The following is a 26,112-nucleotide window of genomic DNA, read 5'->3' on the forward strand; positions in this document are numbered from 1 at the left end:
CTCTAGGTACGGACTTGCACATATTCACCCTTATATGTGGTCCGGTCTTGTTTGTTTGTAGTAAGACGTCGTGACAGACCACACAGACGTGAAGAATTAGAACCCTGTGTCCCAGTGTTTTTGTGTTCTTCCCTGATCGTTTAGCCTATATATCATTGGTATTTTCCTAAGTTTCATCATTAACCGTTACAATTTGCTTCTTTACATAGCTCTCCCTCCTCTTTCGTAGTGTACTACTTTCTTCTACTGTTGGCACCTCTCCCAGACATTAATTAACTCGCCAACCAGTGACTGGACGTAGCGTCTTACGACGATGTCCAACAACTAACCAAGAAGAAGAAGAAGAAGAAGAAGAAAGCTCTCCCTACCAATGTCTCCTGTTTGCTTACCGATATGTCTCCTGCTATAATACTTGCTATAAATCAATATTTGGATGGAAAAAAAAAAGCACAAGGACACAAGGTACTAGACTTCACGCCAAAGTGTGTGGTAGATATGTAGTTGAATTCCTTATTCCCTTTTTTACATTTTACATATTTTTTTTCATCTTCTCCATCTTTTGGGTTTGTTTAGAGGATGCGTGGCTGGGTATACCGCTCCCAAGCGAAGCCCATTAAATTATACGATCAAGACAAGACAAGAATATTTGGATGACTCTCATATTCATTTGTAAATTACTGGTACATTACTGTCTTTTTATTGTTCGCACGGTTACATACTCCTGCTTCCACTGTGTTTTGCTTCTACGCATTTCCTTTGTTATGTTACGCGCTACTGAAGATGTGTATAGTACCTAGACATGATGCTTAAATCTGTTCTTGTGACCTTCGTAGTGAGATTCATCGCGTGTGACCTTCGTAGTGTGAATAATTGCGTGTGATTTCGCATTATAAGTGTAATATCACGATAATAAGTGTAGTGGCTGGATGAAATAATAGAGCCCATAACCTCTCCAACAACAACAATGGCACAGAAGTAGAAGTTATGACGATTCCAGCCAGCGCTACAGCTGTCAGCGATTTGATGTGTATGGGTTTCGGATTTGGAAAACGTATACAAGACTAAAAATGTATGAATACCGGCATCATGGTGCACCACCATAACACCGTCTTAAAATTTCAATCACTGTTACATTTTCAGCTGACATCTCCTCGATTCAAAAACATGTGGAAATACTCATGGTACCACAGTGGGTATCTTGATGACCATCCTGGACAATTTGAACACCTGGTAGTGTATTCCTTTGACAGTGCTGGCTTGGTATGTTCTTTGTGCCTGATTACTGGTTTTGTCAAATGTGCTTGGTGTACAAAGGACTTGTGCGTCAAACACTTCTACGAGGAACACCACTGTTGTAAAACATATGTCCCGTGATAAAAGTATGGTGCCTGTTGTTAATTGTGTTTTGTTTCAGTTTTCTTGTCACTGTTTTTTAATGTTTAGAATAAACCAAAGATTGTTTTTGTTTACTATCAGTTATTGACGGGGGGGGGGGTTGCCTGATGTAATGTATATGGAGGCATTTATTGTGTTGCCTTGTAATTTTTTTTGTTATTGTACCAGTTCGTACAATAGCCATTAAAATTTTTACGTATGTAAATGCCATTGTACCCAGAAGACTGTAGTGTAATGCTTTAATATTGGTACTTGTTCAATACATAGACCTTCGTCAGCTATAACGCAAAATTACTGGTAAAGTAAGACTACAGTTCTGTTTGTGATTACTGTATATCTACTGCATATATAAACGCACACCTTTTTTACTTTTCAAGGCTTTTCTTATTACGTCAAACTTTACTACATTCCATGTCATACTCATATCAAAGTTGTCTATGCATTAAACCGATTTATATTCGACAACCATTGCTGCAATTGAAATGTGTTATGTCTGTCACTGCAAAACATAAATACATCGTTCAGTACAAGCACAAATAAAAACATTCTACCTATATTCCTTATACCAGAGTACGCAATACAGAAAATACCAGTAGTACTCGGAGTTAATAATTTTTGTTGTCCGCGATTTTGTTTCGTTATGACACAACTGATAGCATACACAAAACAGGGGAGGAGGGGGACATAAAAAGAATGTCCGGACCTTTAACCAGGTTTTGATATCCCGAGGTACATTCATTGAGATCCTCTACCCGGGCACGTAATTTCTTTAAATAAAAGGTGGGTGATTTATTTAATGGTGGGTGATTTAATTTAATTAATTTTATATGTATGTCCACTCTAAAGGACACTAGCGACAGCTTTAAAGTGTTTTAGAAGTAAATAATAATTTAGGCCAAAGTGTAGGACAGACGTGGTACCCCATCACATGTTTGACCACGTCCAATGGTGCTTAACTCGGGGTTGTACCCACGAATGTGACAACTCACCGGAATTAGCAGGAATGAAAATATAAAATTTGAATAGAATATGGGTATATTAGTTTAGGTTATTTATTATCATTATGTGTGTAGCAGAATGTTATTTAAAGGATTTCAATAATTATAGTATGAAAAGAAGCAAAGTATAGCGCTGTTCCCGTTCAACAGCTAAGCAGCTGTCAAGCGCGGGGAGAAGGGAAACGTGTGGAGGTGAACTAGCTGAAGGGGGAGGGGAGGAGGTGCAGAGTTGTGTCTCCAGGCAGGCAAAGCGTCTGCTTAGCACTAGCCAGCAGGTATTAATCGCTGATCGCACAGAACTTGAAATGTTGCAACTTTTAGGCCCCTTAGTTAACGCCCTAATGAATGTCGGCACCCAAAATTGATGCTGACATCTTTTTTACGTGTACCTCAATGTGTTTTCCAAGTTTGATGGTGATCGGCGACTTAACCATTAATACCAATATAATGGTCCGTTATTGGACATTATAAATTTTCCAGCTAACTCATTCATGGTTGCCTGCGTTTCGCCCTCGTGTGCTAAGTATGCACTAGCCTTGCGTCTTGGGTGGTGTGCTAAGTCCCAACTGACGAGCCTAACTTAGCACACGAGGGCGAAACGCAGGCAACCATGAATGAGTTAGCTGGAAAATTTATAATGTCCAATAACGGACCATTATATTGGTATTATAAATTTACTCATTCGGGACAAATATTTTGGGTTCCCTATGGGAATCAATATCTACATCATGACTTAACCATTGCCGATGTTCCCTTGTCAATTTTAATTACTGCATTGATGGGGTGAAAGTTCCTTTTGGGCATCATTGTAAGTACCTAGGTCTTATGAGGAAAGATCTTCATTGGGGTAATCACATAAATATGATTGTAAATAAGGGGTACAGATCTCTGCACATGGTTATGAGGGTATTTAGGGGTTGTAGTAAGGATGTAAAGGAGAGGGCATATAAGTCTCTGGTAAGCTCCCAACTAGAGTATGGTTACAGTGTATGGGACCCTCACCAGGATTACTTGATGCAAGAACTGGAAAAATTCCAAAGAAAAGCAGCTCAATTTCTTCTGGGTAATTTCCAACAAAAGAGTAGCGTTACAAAAATGTTGCAAAGTTTTGGCTGGGAAGACTTGGGAGAAAGGAGATGAGCTGCTCAACTAAGTGGTATGTTACAAGTGACTATTTTCATTTTGACTGTACTGAAATTCAATATATTAAAATTTTTACAATTAATTTATTGAGAACCACCTATTCAATACTTTGAAGTCTGTACGACTATGATACAATATATTAAAGTTTAAGTGGTATGTTCTGAGCTGTCAGTGGAGAGATGGCATGGAATGACATCAGTAGATGAATATGTTTGCTGGTGTCTTTAAAAGTAGGAAAGATCACAATATGAAGATAAAGTTGGAATTCAAGAGGACAAATTGGAGCAAATATTCCTTTATAGGGAGGGGAGTTAGGGGAATAACTTACCAAGGGAGAATAAATTTCCAATATCTTTTCAACCATTTTAGAAAAGGCTAGGAAAACAGCAGATAGGGAATCTACCACTGGGCGACTGCCCTAAATGCAGATCAGGATTGATTGATTGATTGATTGATTGATTGATTGATTGATTGATTGATTGATTGATTGATTGATTGATTGATTGATTGATTGATTGATTGATTGGTTGGTTGATTGATTGGATTGAAACTCAATGTTATATCAAGGAGAACTGCAACTCTATGTCAAAGGAACTTAACTTGTAACCGCAGCATTTTAGGTGACCGAGGCCTACAGTAATGAATAATGTGACATCACTGATGGTACACTTTCTATTCCAACACACTCTATTTATACAAATCATCAGCCACAGCATCTTTGGCGATCAAGGCCTATGGTAATGACTAATGTGATGTCACTTCCGTTACAGATTTTTTTCGCATTACGTTACACAAATTTTTAGATGACCCTCAGCTATAAGGCATATTCATGTCAAAATAATTGCATACACCTGGATTCAAACAGTCCATCTGCCACCAACCAGCACCTTACGACCTCAGTCACTCTGGTAATTCTAAATTCCCATGGAGGGAATTAGATATTTTTCCACCAATAGAGCATGTCGTGCAACGCATGGCTCTTAGAAGACATACTTGGACTGCATGATCATACACCTCACAATGTAATATCCTTTTCACATCTCTGATTCTTGTTTTACAGTGTTTGTTTTGCATTCTACTTCAACATATAACTTGGCACAACCTATTAACTAGTTCTGATTAGTAGTATAAATATTATAAAGGCAAGCAATAAACAACATGTTTGTGTAATGGTACTTTCAACTTGGCACAAAAGATAGCATATAGTCCTTTTTCCTATGCAAGTCTGCTGACTTACTAGTAGCAGGCAGAGTAATATCATCTTTATAGACTATTAGTTAAAAGGGTTGTGTATCGTGAATTATAATGGGTTGGTGGACCACCCAGTATAGAAAGATAGTCTTAAGATTTGATTTGTCACTTGTTTGTTTCTTTCCATTTCTTGTTCAATAACTTGGTGTAATCAAATCCTTATGACAAAACAGATGTCAACAACCAAGAATGTACCCCTTTGCAGGACATTTGGTCGTTAACATATCTACCTAGGTTCCTTAGTTGTGAAATCTCATTCTCATAAATTCTTAATAGTAGCAGCTCAAGAAACTACCAGACTGAAATTTTCTATCAAAGTAACTAGTTCTCTGAGTAAAAACTTAAAAAGTACAACATTTTTTTAGATGAAATTAATGTTGGAACAAATGTTCCATTACTGGACATTCTTAAAAATGGATAAGTAGTATTTTGCTATTTTTTTTCACTTGGTGCTTATGGTATTTGTTTATACAGTTGATACAGACTGAGCAACAAGATATTTTAACATTTTTTAACATTTTCATATATAGCTTTTTTTACGCTGAATGTTGAGCAGCAGTAAATAACTTGACCACCTAAGGGGGCCAACGGCATCAGGTGGATGAGTCCTTTTAGGATGGTGATAGTCCCTCAGTGGATGAAATGACACTGAAACCCCATCATGCAGTGTCTATTCTCCATATTAGGGGCGGCTAAACAAAAATGCCGAGGGCAACAGGAAACCACTGCATCAACATAATTCCCAAGATAAGCAACCATGGACAGGAGTCAAGATGGAGATGTTTTTACTAATCATGGGCTTTGGAACCCAAGATCAGGCATGGGAGGAAATCCAACAAGCAGCAAGGCCTCTCAGGTCATAAGTATGTGAAATCCTCGCTATAAAAGCCACAACAACTTGACGAATGTAGATTCTTGGAATGTGAAGAACTCGTTTAGAGGGGGAAAAGTAGGAGAGCTAAAAAAAAATGTGATGAGAAGAAACAATATCAATATTCTAGGTATATGTGAAACAAGTTGGCAGGGTAATGGAGACTTCTACTTTGAGGAATTCAGAGTTATTCACAGCAGAGAAGTATCTGGAATGAATGGAGTTGTACTAATCGTAAGTGCAAAGTTCTCAAGTAATGTAATAAACACTTATCATATCAGTGACAGGCTGTTGATGATAAAGATGAGTAGTCAACCAACAGACTTAGTTATCAGCCATATATACTTTCCCACATCTGCCCATGATGATGTAGAGGTAGAACAATTGTATGAGCAAATCAACGATCTCTCAAGCTGACCAAAGACAATGTGTTATTACTAGGTGACATCAATGCTGTGGTTGGCTCACACAGTGATAAGAAAACCACAGGATAGTTTGGTTCAGGAGAAACAAACCAGACTGATGAGAGACTCCTAGAATTCTGTGAACAACACAAAATGGTAATTACAAATACACTCTTTGAAGTGCATAAGAGAAGAAAATATACATGGAAACACCACATAACTTTAGAAGATTCCTGACTGATTATATCTTAGTTAAACGAAGAATACAGAAAACCGAAAAGAAAAAAATGGCATTTGGATGGTCTGAAGAATGAGGAAACCAAGCAACTCTTCAAAGAGAAAACCAGTGAAGTGATAGCAAGACATCAAGAAGAATTAAGAGGATAGATCAAGATAAAGGATGGAATGAGATTTTCGGTTAACGGAAATTGGAGCCAAAAAAATACCGGATGACAGATGAGATATTAAATCTTATAGAAGTGAGAAATAAACTGAGGAGAGAAAATAAAGTGGAAAACTATAAAGATCAGATCACAAGTAAATGCAGAAAGGAGAAAGAAAATTGGGCAAAAGTAGTAGCTGAAGAAATTGAAAATGATACAATAAATGGCAAACCGGATCAGGCATATCATAAACTTAAATCCCTACAGTACAAACCTAAAATAAAATCCACTCTGTTGAAGGATAAGGATGGAAACTTACTGGTAGATAATGAAGAAATATGTGAATGTTGGAGAGAATATATAGAACTGTACAGTGATAAAGAAATCAGTGACATAAATGAAGTACTGAAAGAGATAACAGATCAAGACAGTGATAAAATGGGTCCTGCAATAACCAAGCTGGAATTTGAGAAAGGTCTGTCAAGCTTAAAAAAGAGAAAGGCAGCAGGTACTGATAATATAACTGCAGAATTTTTGAAAAACATTGGTTCAGACTTGAAGAACTTTTTAATGTAATCTAATCACATTGTTTTATGAAACGGGACAAATCCCAGATGACTTTAGTGAAAACAGAACAATCACTGTCCTCAAAAATGGAAATGCTATGGAATGTAGTAATTATAGAACAATCTCAATCATATCCCGTGCCTCAAAAGTACTCATAAATATAATAAAGAACAGGATAAAATTTAAAATAGAGCAATGTATAGCTGAAGATCAGTTTGGTTTTAGACAAGGCAAAGAAATGAGAGAAGCAATCCTTGGATTAAGAATGATACTGGAAAAAAGAAATGAACAGGAAGGTGTCTGTAGTATTCATTGACTTGATAAAAGCCTTTGACATGATAAGTTGGGAACTATTTTTGAAATATATGGAGAAAGTAGGAATTGACTGGAAAGATAGGAGGCTCATATGGAAAATTTACAAGAACCAGTGTACAAATGTAGTGGTGAATGGATGTATAAGAATGGCAAGAATTAAGAAAGAGGTGAGGCAGGGTTGTCCACTCTCACCATAACTTTTCAACTTGTTTACTGATTAAGCAATATGTGCTTTAAAGGACAAGGCTAAGGGAATAAAGATAAATGGAAAAAGAATCCACAGTATTAGATTTGCTGATGACATTTCCATACTAGCAGATTCTGACAAAAAATTAAATAGAATGTTGAATGTTCTGTGTGAGCAAAGATGGCAGGGAAGCTAATACAAATATAAGAATAGGAAATTCCAAAGTAGAATAAGTGCAACATTTCTGTTACTTAGGAATCATTATAACTGAAGACAATAAATTCACCAAGGAAATTAGCCCTTGCAAACCCCCCCCCTCAATTGCACTTAATGCCCTTAAAAGGGCTTTGGCCTGCCCAGCAACTGCTGCTCAGCCCGAAGGCCTGCAGATTACGAGGGGCCGTGAGGTCAGCATGACGCATCCTCTCGGTCGTTATTCTGGGCTTTTGAGACCGGGGCCACCATCTCACCATCAGATAGCTCCTCAATTCTAATCACGTAGGCTGAGTGGACCTCGAACCAGCCCTCAGGTCCTGAGAAAAATCCCTGACCTGGCTGGGAATCGAACCCGGGGCCTCTGGGCAAGAGGCAGACATGCTACCCCTACACTATGGGGCCAGCCCTTGCTAAACAGGCCCTTCAAAATAAAATAAATCTTTTAACAAATACCCATATAAGTTTAGAAACAAGAAGGGCTTTTGTAAAATCCTTTGTCTGGAATGTACTACTTCATTGCTGTGAGAGCTGGACTATTGGAAAATAGGAAAGAGATTCATTGGAAGCAACTGAAATGTGGATTTGGTCGAAACTGAGGAGGACATGCTGGACTAAAAAAAATAGATGAATCGGGATTTTCTAAAGGAAGTCAATGGGCAACAGAGACTGATAAAGGATATGGAAAGAAGAAAGTTAAAACTTGTAGATCATAAACTGAGACATAATGACCTCTTATCAAACGTCTCGGAAGGAAAAATTATACGAAAGAAAGGAAGAGGAAGACCAAGGAAGACATAGTTCGAGGATGTGAGGAAACTTGAAGGGATGTAAAAACTACAAAGAAGTGAAGAAAACATCAGAATTGAGTGGATAATGGTTGCAGCAATAAGGCTTAGCCTTCAGTGTATGATGGTGATAAAGTTAAATTAGCATTTGATAACATTATTATAAAAATATGGCTACACACAATTATCTTCAATGTCATGATTTAGTTCCTCTTTGGGGTTGAGCCATGATATTGTTTTATGTACCTTACATACAGGTTGCTGATATTTTGAACACATTACACTATTGTGTGTGCGTGCATATGTGTGTGTCTGTGTGTGACGTGCAGGTCGCCTGTAAGGCGTCAACTTGAAAGACCTTCATCAAGCCTTCCTGGAGGCCATACACCTTTAAGAAAAAGTATTCTTTATCAAGGCAACTGATGTATTACAATGTACTTCAAATGCCAGCAACCTGTGCATAAAGTACGTAAAGCAACACATGGCTCAACATGGAAATAGAAATAAATAATAATAAAACAGACTGTGGAAGCTTCACATTTAATATATCTTCAATGTCTACTTTTGCAAAATAGTAATAAAAAGATTTTTCTATATAGCAGACTGTAGAAGCTTCACATCTAAAATACCTTTGATTTCTATTTTGTACAACAGTTACAAAAATTCTACATGGTTCATGAACTAGTAATAATATTTTATTGATGGGATAAAACCATGTCAAATGAACTTGGAGCAGTGGCGTATGCTGGTATCAAGACGTGGGCTACCACTAGACTTAGGCTACCCCTTTTCGATATTTGGTTTAGGGTACATCAAGCCTTAAGCATTTTGAGCTGCATCCAACAGCCAACGGACCTGCCTGCTTTGTTGTCAAGGCTGCTTCACAAGCTACTGCCCTGGCCTCTGCCACCGCCAATACTCAACACTTGATCAATCGAGTTGGTTAAGAATGGAAATATATGGAGAAAGTAGGAATTGACTGGAAAGATAGGAGGCTCATATGGAAAATTTACCAGAACCAGTGTACAAATGTAGTGGTGAATGGATGTATAAGAATGGCAAGAATTAAGAAAGAGGTGAGGCAGGGTTGTCCACTCTCACAACAACAATAGAGTGATGAAAGTGAAAACGACATTGGTAATATAGAAGATTTTCCTGATGATTTATTATCATTAGATGACTTTCCTTCTGGAAGTGGGGAAGAATATTACCCTAATTTAGATACCCATGGCTATAGTATGCAATTGAAGTCCAGCTTTGAGGCTAAATGGATAGAATGCTTGCCTTTGGTCTGACGGCCCCAGTTCAATTTTCAGAATCAACCCCCTCATACTGTTAATTCCCCTGGCTTGGGAACTGGGTATTTATGATGTCTTCGCCATTCATGTTATCCTTATTAGGTCACCACCAAGCCTATGTAGATGCCATGCACCTTTATTATTATTATTATTATTACCATGATCGTTAAATAACAATGTTGTATTTTACAGCGGTCGTACCCATCGTTCAGTGGTCAATTATCTTCCTCGGAAGATCAGTGGTGGTGTCCGACCCATGATCACGGGTTCGATTCCAACCAACAAAAGAGAACACTAAATCTGATAGATTGCGTTTCATTTTAGCAGATTTACCAATAAAAAGAAAACTATATTACTCCTATAACAGCAGCCTTGCTGCGTCTTCCTACAAGGATGTAGAAGTAAATGGGAGTGAAATACCAGCACTCCGTTATCTATATATTTAAGACAAAAGGATGAGGTGAGGAAGTATATACGATGAGTAATGCATGGTGATAGCAGTGGCAATCTGACGGACCGAAGCCTAGCACAGCTATCCTCCGCTGGTCCCCGCACCTGTAGGCAGACAGCAGCAAGCCACGTGAGGCGAGTCGATGGGAAGGGACGAGAGTCTGGGCTGCAATATCAGTCTCCAAAGCCTTGTTCTCAGAAATACGTGCGACGTGTTTTCTCATTGCTTTCAAGGTTTGCAAATGGAACAATGTGTCAGATGCTTACAATATAATGTGCTTTAGATTTCCAGCGCTCGCATTTGAGGTTTGGGCTTCACTGATAGCCTTGGTAGCCCTCAGTATACACCACTGACTTGGAGGTACTTATAATTAATTAATTAATTAATTAATTAAGAAATCATTACATAAGGTACAATGGAGAAATAGTATTGTAATAACACAATTTTTAATACAGTGTTGTAAGTCAAATAAGCTAAGTTTCCTAAAGGTTATAAATTTGACACATTAAATTTTCTGGCATTTTCATGAGTAGAGAATGTGAACAGTGAAAAATATCAATATCTAACTTATTTACACTTTTCATAATTCTCTGCTCTTAGACTATAAAAGACATAATTGGTTTTATGCCAATTATTTTCAAATGACTGAATGAATCTTGTGCATCTAGGAGGAATATAAATGTTCCACCACTGCAGTAAAAGACAGAACTATAAAATAGAATCAGATTAAATTCTATTCTTCTAACACTACTGTATTTAGAAATTAAAATCGTAGGTGGCATGCAGTAGGAAGATTGTCCAATTCAGAAATAGGAAACAAATCTAAGATTGAAAAGGTACTGGTATATTTTTCTACCTGTAGGCCTACTGTCTTCATGCATAAGGCTGTGTCCTTCATTATTGCTCACAACCTTATGAAGACCTATCAAAAGCTAGATATTAACAATTGAACTATGGATTAGCAACTACCAAGCTACATCTTATTTGACAGCATTATAATGACTACTATACAGTTTTTGTCATGGATATGATAGGCCAGAGTTCAATTCACAAAGCTAGAGCAATGTTAAAATTTGCAGTTGGTGTATTTACCTTGTTGTGGTTCCATGTTTAAGAAACTGTCTCTGTGAAAGTTACAGAACTAAAATAAACTTCTAATGATTTCTGTATATGTATATCAAACCTGAAATTTAAAGAAATTCAATATTAACATCTAACACATAAAACAGAAGTTAACAAATGTAAATAGATAGAAACAATAATTGAGATGAAAATTTCTCATAGGTACACAGAAAATTTACAAATAAGGGAAAATTAACTTTGGATGCCTGACGAAAGGAGTCTGTCATGAAAAGTATTTGCAATACTATAAACAACAGCTGCAAGTAAGGTAAAAGGAGAATGAAAAGGTACAGAGGAGGTGCTCTTTCTTCACATCCTTCAACTTTCAAAGACAAAGAGTTATAATTAAAATTAGTTGACCACAAATGTAACTAAATCACAGCATTATAATGACTACTATACAGTTTTTGTCATGTATATGATAGGCCAGAGTTCAGTTCACAAAGCTAGAGCAATGTTACTTGAAAAGTTACTGAAACACATTATTTCCCTACAAAGATTTTCATTAATACATCCTGTTAGAAAACCTGTAAAAAAAATTGTTATTTGGAAAATTAAGTAAGTAGCTACATCGATGGGAGATATGCTTATGATTAAAGTTCAGCACGACCACATTTACCATTTCTCACAGAGGGGTGCTTACGTTGATCCTTGCATGGCTTAGATGAACTATCCTCATAACAACACATGTGATATGATATATTATTTGATACGAGCCAGGGTCAGTCAGTGAGTAATAGGCATACTTAGACAAGAGACAAGAAACAAAAACTGATAATGATTGAGAAAGGTTTTATCTGATCCTAACAGCACATCTCTAGTCTTAAACCTCATTGGTTTTCATCCAATTTACTCTTCACCATTTGGTGCACCCTCTTTTTTTTTTTTTTTTTTTTTTTTTTAAGAAAACACTTGTTGTCATAGGTATGACATCGTAAATGGTGTAAAACCTTCAGTTATTGCAGTTGGTATATTTTGGTCATATTTTAGTAAAAGCTAAATTATCTTTTAGTAACCCTCCAAGAGCTATCGTCTCGCTACGAGACGATTAGGATCCCGGCTCAAGTGATATCATCTCACAGTGAGACAATTCGTAAAGTAGGTATAACGACTCATAAAATTGGTATAACAATCAATTTTACGAATATTCTCACTGTGAAATGAAATCTATCTGGTAGGCAGTGCAAGTTGGTCTTTGGTTGGGAAAGAAAGCATTAAGCAGCGATCTTATCAGCTGTGAACTTGTCTTCGTTTACGTCTGCTCAAACTGTCCAGTTGCTTTGAGAGTTTGAAGATTATTGTTTGCTAGCCAAGTTGTGATAATTGTGTGCCTGATTTACTCTATTTTAATTGTTTATTTTAGTTTAGTGATTATTATAATATAAACATGAGGGAACTAAGTGCTTCAAATGCAATTAGAGAAGCATTGGAGGAGCTTGGGAGTGATGAAAGTGAAAACGACATTGGTAATATAGAAGATTTTCCTGATGATTTATCATTAGACGACTTTCCTTCTGGAAGTGGGGAAGAATATTACCCTAATTTAGATACCCATGACTATAGTGATGCGTCAAGTAGTGATGTAGACAATCCAAACGTGCTAAACCTAACAGGCATATCTAGACCTAATGACCCCACCACAACAGACTCTCTCCGTGTCTTTTTACCTGTGACTTTTATTATTCATTGAAGTTTCTATTATTATATATCATTGTGCTTGTAATAAAATTTGGCACATTTTATTTATCTTGGAATTTAATTTCAGATAATGTAGTGCTTGTGACCAAGCTCAAAATTTGGAATATCTTTTGATTTTTAAAAAATATATGACTAATCATCCATTATACTTTTACTGGATAGTTATAAGTAAAACGTCCTACAATTATCTTATTCTCTAATTCATTCTGAACAAAGTGATATATAATATGCATATGTAATAACAAATTTGTATTTATTATAACATTTTTTAAATGTATCTGCACGCTGCCTTAAGAATGATGATGATGCTTGTTGTTTAAAGGGGCCTAACATCTAGGTCATTGGCTCCTAATGGTAAGAAATGAGATGAAATGAAATAAATTAAAAACACAAAATTCTCCACTGACCATAATTCAAAATGTGAGGACGAAAAATGGATGGATGGATGGATGGACGGACGGACGGACGGACGGACTTGTGAAAACAAATAGTATTACTGACCAAGGGACTGCTTCTATAGCACGATACTGAATCGATTATGCTTGTAGTCGAAAGGAGTCCAAAATCCAAGTCATCGGCCCCTCACAATGGTACTTACCGCTAGAAAAGTAGAACCATGGTATTTGTCATGTTGCGGTACTAATCAAGAGTAGCATAGACTCGCGGTAATCCACACATTGTCGTACTACTCACAGGTAATGAAATTCGCACATGTATTACAGACCTACTCCATTTCGCACATTGCGGCGCCATTGACAGGCAATGCAAACCTATGGTGTTCATCACTTAAGTGTACTAACCACAGGGACTCGTACTATCCCGTGGTGTTCCTCATATAGTGGGTACTAATCATAGGCAAGCCAGAACCATGGGTTCTGTCATCCCATGGTGTCGCTCATATAGTGCTACTAATTGCAGGTACTGTAAAAGTCATCGTGCTCTCGATTGCTACTAATCACAAACCTATTTGGTACCTAACATAGTGGTACTACGCACAAGGAAAACCGACCCATGGTGTTCCCCGCGTGGTGGTACTAATCACAAGGAGTTTCATGGTTCTAGTATAATCATCCCTCGGTCGCCTCTTAGGACAGGCAGGGAATACCGTGGGTGTATTCTTCGTCTGCATCCCCCACCCACAGGGGGCTGTGTGTTTGGTTCGTGAGAGGTATTTTATTTCCCTCAAGTCCGCCGGCAAGCCAGTTAGGACCCCCCTATCCGCCAAATGGGACGTGCCACGTGGGAGTATCACCTCTCTCCCTGCTACGCCAGCATATTAGATTCGTGGCCGTAAGAATGCTCAGTACGTAAGAGTGAAATGATCAGCACTTGGAGGGTTAAATGTTTAATATAACTAATACATGGTTTCCCTGTAAATATGTATTATAACATTTGTATAACCTCAAATATCTATTATGTGTAAGTTTAACCTCAAAATCTATATAGTTGAAAGTGGTAGAAAACTCTAGAATGTTCGTATATTAGATTTATTATACTATAATTTGATATATATGAAGGGTTCTGGAAACTTACTGTAAGGTTTATTATCCAGATATATGTAGGGAGATTTGGAATGTTGGTATTGGTAAACAGTAACGAAAGTTTGAGTACTCCATTCGACTAGCTGGTCGATCGATGTTTCAAGTGTGTTCCATTAAAGTGTTGTAAGAACCCTTCCAGAATTCAATAATTCTAGATGGTTGATCGAACAGTATATGTATCGAGCAGCCAGTCAGTAAGTCAGTCAGGTTGGACTCGACGGCAAGTGTTGGACTCGGAGTGACTGTTGGGCTCTGAGGTCGGTGAGTTCAAGAGAGCGTATGTTATAGTGCATGAGTCAGTGTTGTTGATATCTGTACTTGCCAGAATCTACTTCAGGGTACTCCGCTATTAAGTGTTGTAGTGTCACTTGCTAGTGTGTATAATTGTGTGTTGTGACAGTGACAATAAAGTAATTTTCACAAGGAAGTGAACATGTTCTTGTGTGATATTTATTTCCGTCAAATAAAATCACATTTGAGAACGATAAATTGGCGACCGTGACAGGACAGGACAGGACACTTCGAGACTCGGCAATGAAGATAGACCAAATGACCGTGGCGATTTTATGGAAAGCGCTGGGATTTGATGGACAACAAAGAGGACCCAGGGAGTTTTGACTTTGAAGTCACCTCGGAGGAAGAAACCAATGACCGGGTAAGCATTATGTTCACACAACTAACTGCTTTGATTCAGGCCCAGTCTGAACAAATGGAGGCCCAGGCTAAAAAAATCAAGGCAAAGTCTAAAAAACCTAGGCCCAGTCTAAAATCATCGAGGCCCAATCTGAAAAACTCAAGTGGAAAATCGAGGTCCAGTCTCAAGAAATAAAGGACCAAATCAATTCTTTGGACAATGAAGTGCGGTCTCTCAAAACTGAGGTGATCACTGACATCGTGCAGGACAACAATGATCCAGATGGGAAGCGGTCTGAAGTGATGCTTGTGGTTGTGGAGTCCGTAGTTCAAGGCCCAGCAGAAAAAGCGAGTGCCCTGTGTGAAAGTACGACAGCTCTGGAGAGAAGGGTGAAGCCTGCAAGCAGTGATGGTGGCTCCGGCGTCGTGAAGATGGCAATTCCACGGAACAACGGGATCATCGTAGCGATGGCAACAACATGGCCAGGGGGATCCCCTCAAGGAGATGAAGAACCAATGGGGTCCGAACCAACATCCAACAAACGAGGGTGCCACCTGACCAGGAGTACAAGTACTCGCTCAGTTATTCTGATTTGCGTCGTATATTTTTATATACATACTTAACTTCCCGCAACTGTGACAAATTCTAGACCTTCAAAACATTCTCCATTCGACCGCAGCGCATGACCTTGAATGTGCCGCGCTGATCACCAGGAGCTAGCGGCTTTCTACTACAAATCTATTCGTCTGCGACTTCTAGTTATTTTTGATCTTCGTATATTAGTTGATAGTGTTGTGACTTTGTGCATACAGAATGTGGTGTCGTGTCTTTGTGCCTATCAAAGTGTGAAACTGACCTCCAATATTCATAAACATTGTACATCTTTTTACGGCTGATGATGACCTGGACTAAGGTCGAAACCGGTCCCATTTAAATAGGAATGTGATTACTGCATTTCCTTCTTTTAAGTATTGAATAGGTTGAACCTCCTTTTCAATTATTTAATTTTTAACATAAAACCATATGCCGGTAGGAACATGGAATTCAGCACCCCAGAAAAAGAGGAGACTCAACAGGGCCAAGTCTGCAACGTTTCAGCATCTCCCGTACATCACACCGGTGGACTACGAAGATGTGTGGGCCCTGACAGAACACAAAGGTGCGAATGAGGGGAAAGTCAGTGGAGCTTCGAATGCCATGCGAGGACTTGCGGATCATTGCCGCCAGGAACAAGGACACAGTTGGCCAGACTCAGCGGATCCCCCATGGAAAGGTGGTGGCCACCGATCAAACTACCTGGCTGCGCAATGTGTACTGCAACAGGACCAATGAGAGGACAGTGTGACTGAGGTAGTATAAGTATAATTAAATAGTGAGGACTAAGAGAGATGACATAGATATAAGGACACCTAGATATAATTTAAGACCTAGAGTAAGGAATGTACAGGATAGATATTGAAGGTTTTAGGGGGGATAATTGCCGTAGGTACGACATCGTAACTGGTGTAAAACCTTCAATTATTGCAGTTGGTATATTTTGGTCATATTTTAGTAAATGCTAAATTATCTTTTATTAAATGTTAAATATGACTAATACATGGTTTCTCTGTAAATATGTATTATAAAATTTGTATAACCTCAAATACGTATTGTGTATAAGTTTAACCTCAAATTCGATATAGCCTAGTCAAAAGCAGTAGAAAACTCTGTGTGTGTTTGAGTCATCAGTCCATAGACTGGTTTGATGCACCGCTCCATGCCACCCTATCCTATGAACCTTTTCATTTCTATGTAACTACTGCATCCTACATCTGCTCTAATCTGCTTGTCATATTCAAACCTTGGTCTATCCCTACTGTTCTTACCACCTATACTTCCTTCAAAAACCAACTGCACAAGTCCTTGGTGTCTTAATATGTATCCTATCAATCTCTCTTCTTCTTGTCAAATTTAGCCAAATCGATTTCCTCTCACCAATTCGATTCAGTATCTCTTCATTCGTGATTCGATCTATCCATCTCACTTTCAGCATTCTTCTGTAACACCACATTTCAAGCTTGTATTCTCTTCCTTTCTGAGCTAGTTATCATCCATATTTCACTTCCATACAATGCCACGCTCCACACGAAAGTCTTCAAAAACATCTTTCTAATTCCTATATCAATGTTTGAAGTGAGCAAATTTCTTTTCTTAAGAAAGCTCTTCCTTGCTTGTGCTAGTCTGCATTTTATGTCCCCCTTACTTCTGCCATCGTTAGTTATTTTACTACCCAAGTAACAATACTCATCTACTTCCTTCAAGACTTCATTTCCTAATCTGATATTTCCTACATCACCTGCCTTCGTTCGACTGCACTCCATTACTTTGGTTTTGGACTTATTTATTTTCATCTTGTACTCCTTACCCAAGACTTTGTCCATACCATTCAGCAGCTTCTCGAGATCTTCTGCGGTCTCAGATAAAATAACAATATCATCGGGAAATCTCAAGGTTCTGATTTCCTCTCCTTGGATTGTGATTCCCTTTCCAAATTCCTCTTTGATTTCCTTCACTGCCTGTTCTATATAAACACTGAAGAGGAGGGGGGGACAAACTGCAGCCTTGACTCACTCCTTTCTGGATTGCTGCTTCTTTTTCAAAGCCCTCGATTCTTATCACTGCAGACTGATTTTTATACAGATTGTAGATAATTCTTCGTTCTCGGTATCTGATCCCAGTCACCTTCAGAATCATAAATAGCATGGTCCAATCAACATTATTGAATGCCTTTTCTAGATCTACGAATGCCATGTACGTGGGCTTGTCCTTCGTGATTCGATCCTCTAAGATCAGACGTAAAGTCAGGATTGCTTCACATGTTCCTACATTTCTTCTGAAGCCAAATTGATTCTTCTCCTAACTCAGCTTCAACTTGTTTTTCCATTCTGTAAATAATACATGTTAACATTTTGCAGGCATGAGATACTAAACTAATGGTGTGGTATTTTCACACCTGTCAGCACCGGCTTTCTTGGGAATAGGTATAACAACATTCTGCCGAAAATCTGATGGGACTTCTCCTGTCTCACACATCTTACACAATAGAGAAATGGGAAAGTTAATAGCCACCTTTTCAATACATATATATTACAATATTATATTGTATTGAAAAGGTGGATATTCATTTTCCCATTTCTCTATTGTGAATCATGATTCAATACGGAACCTGAAGAATGAAATTCTTAATGTTAAATCACACATCTTACACACTAAATGGAACAACCTTGCCATGCTGGTTTCTCCTAAGGCAGTCAGTAATTCAGAATGAATGTCATCAATTCCAGGTGCCTTGTTCCTATTTATTTCTCTCACAGCTCTGTCAAACTCTGACCTAAAAATTGGATCTCCCATTTCATCAGCATCAACAGCCTCTTCTTGTTCCAGAACCAAATTATCTACATCTTTACCTTGGTACAACTGTTGGATATGTTCCTGCCATCTTTCTGCTTTGTCTTATTTTCCAAGAAGTGGCTTTCCATCTGAGCTCTTAATATTCATACAGCTAGATTTCCTTTCTCCAAAGGTTTCCTTGATTTTCTTGTATGCAGCATCTACCTTTCCCAGGACCATACAACCTTCGACATCCTTGCACTTCTCCTTCAGCCATTCTTCCTTAGCTACCTTGCACTTTCTATCCACTTGATTCTTTAATCGCCTGTATTCTTTTCTGCCCTCTTCATTTCTAGCATTCTTGTATTTTCGTCGTTCATCAATCAGGTCTAGTATCTCCTGAGTTAGCCACTGATTCTTAGTTGATCTTTTCTTCCTTTCTAACATCTCTTCAGCAGCCCTACTGACTTCATTTTTCATGACTATCCACTCTTCCTCTATTGTGTTTCCTTCAGCCTTTTCATTTAGCCCTTGTGCCACATGTTCCTTAAAACAATCCCTCACACTCTTTTCTTTCAACTTGTCTAGATCCCATCTTTTTGCATTTTTTCCTTTCTTCAATTTCTTCAACTTCAGATGGCATTTCATGACCAACAAGTTGTGGTCAGAGTCCACGTCTGCTCCTGGGAAAGTTTTGCAATCCAACACCTGATTTCTGAATCTCTGCCTAATCATAATGAAGTCTATTTGATACCTTCCAGTGTCTCCAGGTCTTGTCCACATATACAGCCGTCGTTTGTGGTGTTTGAACCAAGTATTGGCAAGGACTAAATTATGATCAGTGCAGAATTCAACAAGCCGAGTTCCTCTTTTGTTCCTTTGTCCCAATCCAAATTCTCCTACTGTATTACCTTCTCCTCCTTGGCCTACCACTGCATTCCAGTCTCCCATCACAATTAGATTCTCGTCACCTTTTACATAATTTATTAAATCTTCTATCTCTTCATATATTCTTTTGATTTCCTCATCATCCGCTGAACTAGTAGGCATATAGACCTGCACTATTGTGGTGGGCATTGGTTTGGTGTCAATCTTGACAACAATAATTCTTTCACTATGCTGGTCGTAGTAGCTTACCCGCTGCCCTATATTCTTATTCATTATTAAACCAACTCCTGCATTTCCCCTGTTTGATTTCATGTTGATAATTCGGTAGTCGCCTGACCAAAAATCCTGTTCTTCCTGCCAACGTACTTCACTTATACCAAATACATCTAACTTTAGTCTATCCATCTCCCTTTTCAGATTCCCTAACCTGCCACAACGATTCAAACTTCTAACATTCCACGCTCCAACTCGCAGAATGTCAGTATCCATCTTCCTGATGATCGCCCCCTCTCGTGTAGTCCCCACCCGGAGATCCGAACGGGGGACTAGTTTACCTCTGGAATATTTTACCCGGGAGGAAGCCATCATCAGTACATCATTCATACAGAGAGAGCTGCATGTCCTCGGGAGTTAGTTACGGCTGTAATTTCCCGTTGCTTTCAGCCGTGTAGCAGTATCAACACAGCTAAGCCATGTTGAGTATTATTACAAGGCCATATCAGTCAATCATCTAGACTGCCGCCCTTGCAACTTCCGAAAGGCTGCTACCCCTCTTTCGATGAACCATTCCTTAGTCTGGTCTCTCAACTGATACCCATCCGATATGGTTGCACCTGCGGCTCGGCTATCTGCGTCATTGGGACACGCAAGCCTCCCCACTGTGGCAAAGTTACATGGTTCATAGAATAATGTTCATATATTAGATTTATTCTACTATAATTCGAGATATATGAAGGGTTCTGGAGACTTACTATAAGGTTTATTATCCAGATACATGTAGAGACATTCAGAATGTTGGAGAGATTTCCATCTGTACTGTTAAACAGTAACGAAAGTTCAAGTACTCCATTCGGCTAGCTGGTCAATCGATGTTTCAAGTGTGTTCCATTAGATCGTTGTAAGAACTCTTCCAGAAATCGATAATTCTAGATGGTTGATAGAACGGTGTATATATCGAGCTGTCAGTCAGTGAGTCAGTCAGGTTGGACTCAAAGGCATGTGTTGGATTCGGAGTGACTGTTGGGCTCTGAGGTCAGTGAGTTCAAGAGAGCGCATGTTATAGTGTACGAGTCAGTGTTGTTGATATCTGTACGTGTCAGAATCGACCTCAGGGTACTCCGGCATTAAGTGTTGTAGTGTCACTTGCTAGTGTGTATAATTGTGTGTTGTGACTTACAGTGACAATAAAGTAATTTACACAAGGAAGTGAAGGTGTTCTCGTATGATATTTATTTCCGTCAAAAAATCGCATTTGAGAACGATATTTTGACCACCTTGCCTAATATACTGATAAAAGAAATGCCTTGATTGTGTTGCAGTCCTTCCTATTCCCTTGCTTTTAATAATGATGTTATTGTTTTTACGTCCCACCAACTACTTTTAATGGTTTTTGGAGACGCTGAGGTGCCGGAATTTTGTTCTGCAGGAGTTGTTTTATGTGCCAGTAAATCTAGCGACACGAGGCTGGCGTATTTGAGCACCTTCAAATACCACCAGACTGAGCCAGAATTAAACCTGCCAAGTTGGGGTCAGAAGGCCAGCACCTCAACCGTCTGAGTCACTCAGCTCAGTCCTTGCTTTTAAATAGGTGCAATTACTGCTTTCAACCAGTCAGAAGATATCTTACTCAAAATTCATAGCAATTGCAGTACTCATTGAAGTCATTTCAACTCTGGCTTCTCACTATATTTCATCATTTCAGGTCTAATTTCCTCTTGCTACTTTTAAGACACTGCAATTTGTTTACCATCCTCTCCACTTCCTTGAAGATAATTTCATTCACATCATTGCTCTTCTCCCAATGAACTCTGTTGTTCAGGACTTCAACAGAATGATTTCCTTTTACGTTGATAATATTTTCAAAATATTCATTCTATCTGTCCATTGATTCCCTAGGATCTACGAGGGCAGATCAGAAAATAAGTTGCACTTCCCAGTTATGGCCATTTATTACACCACCTATACAACAGCAACACGACTATAACGACATACAATGTAATGTTACTTTTCCATATAATACCAATATAAATGGTCCGTTATTGGACATTATAAATTTTCCAGCTAACTCATTCCTGGTTGCCAGCGTTTCGCCCCCATGTGCTAGGTTGGGCTCATCAGTTGGTACCTAGCTCACCTACCAAGACGCTGGCTAGTGCATAGTGTGGAGGCCACTGCGTAGGCTATTTGAAGCCACCAGCAGTGCCAATGCTCTATGAGAGACTTTGTCTCACTACCAATAATTGATGCCTGCTTGGCCATCAGATGATATAGATGTTGATTCCCATAGGGAATCTGAAATATTTGTCCCGAATGAGTAAATTTATAATACCAATATAAACGGTCCGTTATTGGTACCAACTGATGAGCCCAACCTAGCACACGGGGGCGAAACACTGGTAACCAGGAATGAGTTAGCTGGAAAATTTATAATGTCCAATAACGGACCATTTATATTGGTATTATAAATTTACTCATTCGGGAAAAATATTTCAGATTCCCTATGGGAATCAACATCTGTATCAACTTTTCCACATAGTTTCCAAGAGACTCCAAACATTTCTGCGAACGCACAACCACTTTTCGATGCCGGATGCATAGAAATTTCCTCCAGCGTTCTGCAACCACTCGGAGACAGCGGCCTTCACCTCCTCATCGGTCTGGAAACGTCGACCACCGAGCTCCGTTTTGAGCTTACCGAACAGATGAAAGTCACATGGCACTAGGTCGGGACTGTAGGGTGGATGTTGCCAGACCTCCCACTTCAAACGCTGCAGCAGTTCTCTCGTTTGGCGGGGCTTGTGAGGTGTTGCGTTATCGTGCAACAAAATCACACCAGCACTCAGTTTCCCCCGGCACTTCTCTTTAATTGCTTTACGCAACCGGTGCAACGTTTGACAGTACGATGCCGTGTTGATCATCGTTCCTTCTGGCATGAATTCCATGTGCAGCAAACCCTCCATGTCAAAGAACACTGTCGCCATAACCTTACCGGCTGAAGGTTGAACCTTGGCCTTCTTTCGTTGTGGTGATGAGGGGTGCACCCATTCTGTTGATGTTCGCTTCGTTTCGGGGGTGAAGTGGTGGACCCACATTTCGTCACCTGTGACGATTCGCCGCAGAAACCCGTTGCCATCTGTGGCACAGCGTTGCAAAAATGCCAGGGAGGATTGGAAACGTCCCTTGTGTTCATTGGTGAGAAGACATGGAACACATCTTTGACACAGCTTACGACATCCAAGGTCCTCGTGAACAATGGCGAACACACTGCCATACGACATGTTCAGCTGCGTTGCAATTTCTCTCAGTTTAATGCGCCGGTTCTGTCTAATGATCGCATTCACACTGTTGACCTTTGCACGGGTCCTGGACGTTGCAGGCCTGCCTTCGCGATGGTTGTCCGTGATACCCGTACGTCTGGCTTCGAATTGCTGACACCACTTTACGATACCTTGCCAGTAAATGGCCTGCTCCCCATACACAGCACTAATTTCACGAAGAATGTCCGTGCAATTCTTCCTTTTGGCCCATAGGAATTGGATTGTCGCAAGCACCTCATATTTGGAGTGAACGTCCAGTTGACGCGCCATTGCATTTGGCCGCTATTCCCACAATACTAGATGAGACACCACAGCGACCTGCCTAACAGACGTGTGGGCAGTACCTGTCCCTTTCTCCGCTGTGCCCACGTTTGCGACACACAGCACGTTGCTGCGGCGCGTTAGTGCAACTAACCTTTTGATCCACCTACGTACAATGAGTACCTGATTTACCCAAAATGGTATTCATTTCATATTTCCTTTCCACTTTAAGATTTTTTATTATAGGCCAAAAAAGGTTTCCCTGCTATTTGACCAAGCCATTCTGGATTATTTCCAAAATCTTCCCATAATTTCTTCTTGGACTTTTAGTGTTAATGCTGCATTTTGTGGTACCAATATAAACCTTCTCGCATGAACAGGGAATACGGTACAAGCCTGCACTGGAGAGAAGGCCCTTGGGACTCCAGGCTGAAGGAACATAAGAGTCATTGTCATCTCATCAAACCTGAAAAATCTGCCGTGATGAAACACACTCTCTTTCCTAATTATGAGGTGAAATTTGAGGAAACCATGGTTCTGGCTACCACCCATCAGTATCATTCTCATCTCTACCAAGGAGCTGTGGAGAAAATGATGCATGACAACAGTCAACAGTTTCAACGCAAAAGAAGAAGGTCTACAGATTAGCAGAGTTTGAAGAACATTACTTGTTGGCAGTCGAGAGAAGTTTGAATGCACTGGGAGACACTGCACAGGCCTTATTTTAAAAATTAAATATGTTGTGGGAATTGACAAAAAAACATACTAATTATATGCTTCTATCCATTGTTTTTACATTTTTGAAAGTTTACTGTATTCACATTATAGTCTAATGAAACCAGACCATGGCGACGTACTTTCTGGGATGAAAAGGTATTCATGATTTCACCGACATTGGATCTAGCCCTTTTATATTCGATGGTGAGGGGGCTGAGTTCACAGAGTCTGTCTTTGATCTTTTCATTTCGTAGATAGCTCTTTATAAGTTTCAGTTTTAAAGATGTCCACCTCCATAGTGTAACAGTTATCCTTAGGTTTGATTCCTGGTACCGCTAGAAAAAATTGGCAGGAGAGCTGGCATGTTGTTGAAAAGGTACGTGCAGGTCATCTTCATTGGAGGTGCACCTGAAAAGAGCTCCATCACCTCGATGAGGACATGAATTTACAGTTTTGAAAATTATCATATGATGGAAAAAACAGTAACAGGAAGAGTTACAAACAAGTAATACACTGTGCTAAGTCTGGTACACTTGCAGCTATGATTGAGTTATCTACTTTGTTAAGTCAGCTACAGAGATTTACAGGCGATTTCTTTTTTCAAAGTATTTCTGAAACTTACTATCCAGTCTGGGAATTCAATGAATATCTTTCTCATATTAATTTTGCAAAGTTACTGCTGCATTATGAATCTCTTCATACGAAGCAGAATTTACAACAACAACAACCAATAATAATAATAAACTCTCTATTAATCATCATAATCAATAAAGATACAGCATACAAATTGTGCATGGTATAAACAAAGTTTGTCATATGTACCGTCACCTCTCACTATTACAAAAGTTCACAATGGATTATCCCTGGTTTTTGCATGTGATTACATGATATCGACTGCAATGCTCACTGCACAGCTTGCAAACACAGGTTTTGTCAGGGTCATGGAAGTACTCAGTGTTGCACAGTTTATGGTGATACCCATGGACCGCCATCGAGTTAATGAAATGTCGCATGTCTTGATTAGTCTTTGTCCATGTTCTATTCATCATCGCCTCCATTTAGTAAAAATCAAGCCAGATTTCTTCCCTCTTCTTCACTCTGTCCTGCAGTAATTTTTCCCAAGCATCTGTGGATGGAAGCCCTCGCTTCATTCGGAGGTCCTTGATGAAGAAGGTCTCCTTTGCAAGCTCATATGCAAGCCCTGATTTTGCGTATTTTGATATTCCCAGTGTAGCTTTCAGGAAGCACAACTTGACTGCTTCAATTGTATTCAGCTCAGCCAGACCCAGTTTATTCCATATAATATCCAGTCCATATGTGGCAATTGGCGCAATTTTTGCGTCAAATAGTTTCATAGCAGTTTCTAGTGACAGCTTGGTAATTGTTTTAATATCATATATTGCGTTGGTGGCCACCGTTGCTCTAGACTTTATGTGAATTCTATAGGTTGTTGCTGTTGTTTGCATGGTCAGTCCTAGATACTTAAATGTATTGACAGTCTTGAGGACTGTAGATCCTAGGTATACATATTCTGTCACTTGCGGCCTCTTGGCCACCTTTCCGAAATGTCAGTTTCACTGTTTTCTCTCTGTTAATTTTCATCTTGTTATCTTTTGCCCACCTGTTTAGATTGTCTACAGCTTTTTGCACATCATGTAGGGAACTTGATCCAAAGACCATGTCGTCTGCATATAAGTATTTTTTAAATCCTCTATTCCTTGCTGAGTAACCTTACATCATACTTCACAATGTTAAACAGCAAGGGGCTTAGTGGGTCTCCTTGGAGTACTCCGTTGGTCTGAATGATCAGTTTTGAAGTCGCGACTTGGTCATCAATTTGTATGTAATTTGTCGTCAGTATGTTGTTTATCAGAGTCGTGAGCTTGTCTTTCCCCATTATGGCTTCCACGATTATTAGTGGTCTGCTTAACGTGTCGAAAGCTTTTGCATAATCAACAAATAATGCATGGAATTTGCCTCTTGGATGTCTGAGGGCTTCTTCAATAATTGATGAGGTTGTTAATGGCATGGAGGGTGCTCCTTCCTTTACGGAATGCAAACTGTTCCTCTGGGAGTTTGTGT

General features: G+C 39.2%; 1 protein-coding gene across 1 annotated transcript in view; it reads right to left on the reverse strand.

Moving 5' to 3' along the window:
- Positions 1-26,112, reverse strand: part of shi (dynamin-1 shibire) — a 726,486-nt gene that overhangs the window by 80,083 nt on the left and 620,291 nt on the right. Inside the window, exon 17 of the mRNA XM_068225570.1 lies at positions 11,357-11,447. Within this exon, the coding sequence (XP_068081671.1) occupies positions 11,375-11,447 (73 nt within the window). The 3' untranslated portion in view covers positions 11,357-11,374. The remainder of the gene's footprint in view (positions 1-11,356; positions 11,448-26,112) is intronic.

The sequence above is a fragment of the Anabrus simplex genome, chromosome 1 (assembly GCF_040414725.1).
Source record: "Anabrus simplex isolate iqAnaSimp1 chromosome 1, ASM4041472v1, whole genome shotgun sequence".
Classification (NCBI taxonomy): Eukaryota; Metazoa; Arthropoda; class Insecta; order Orthoptera; family Tettigoniidae; genus Anabrus; species Anabrus simplex.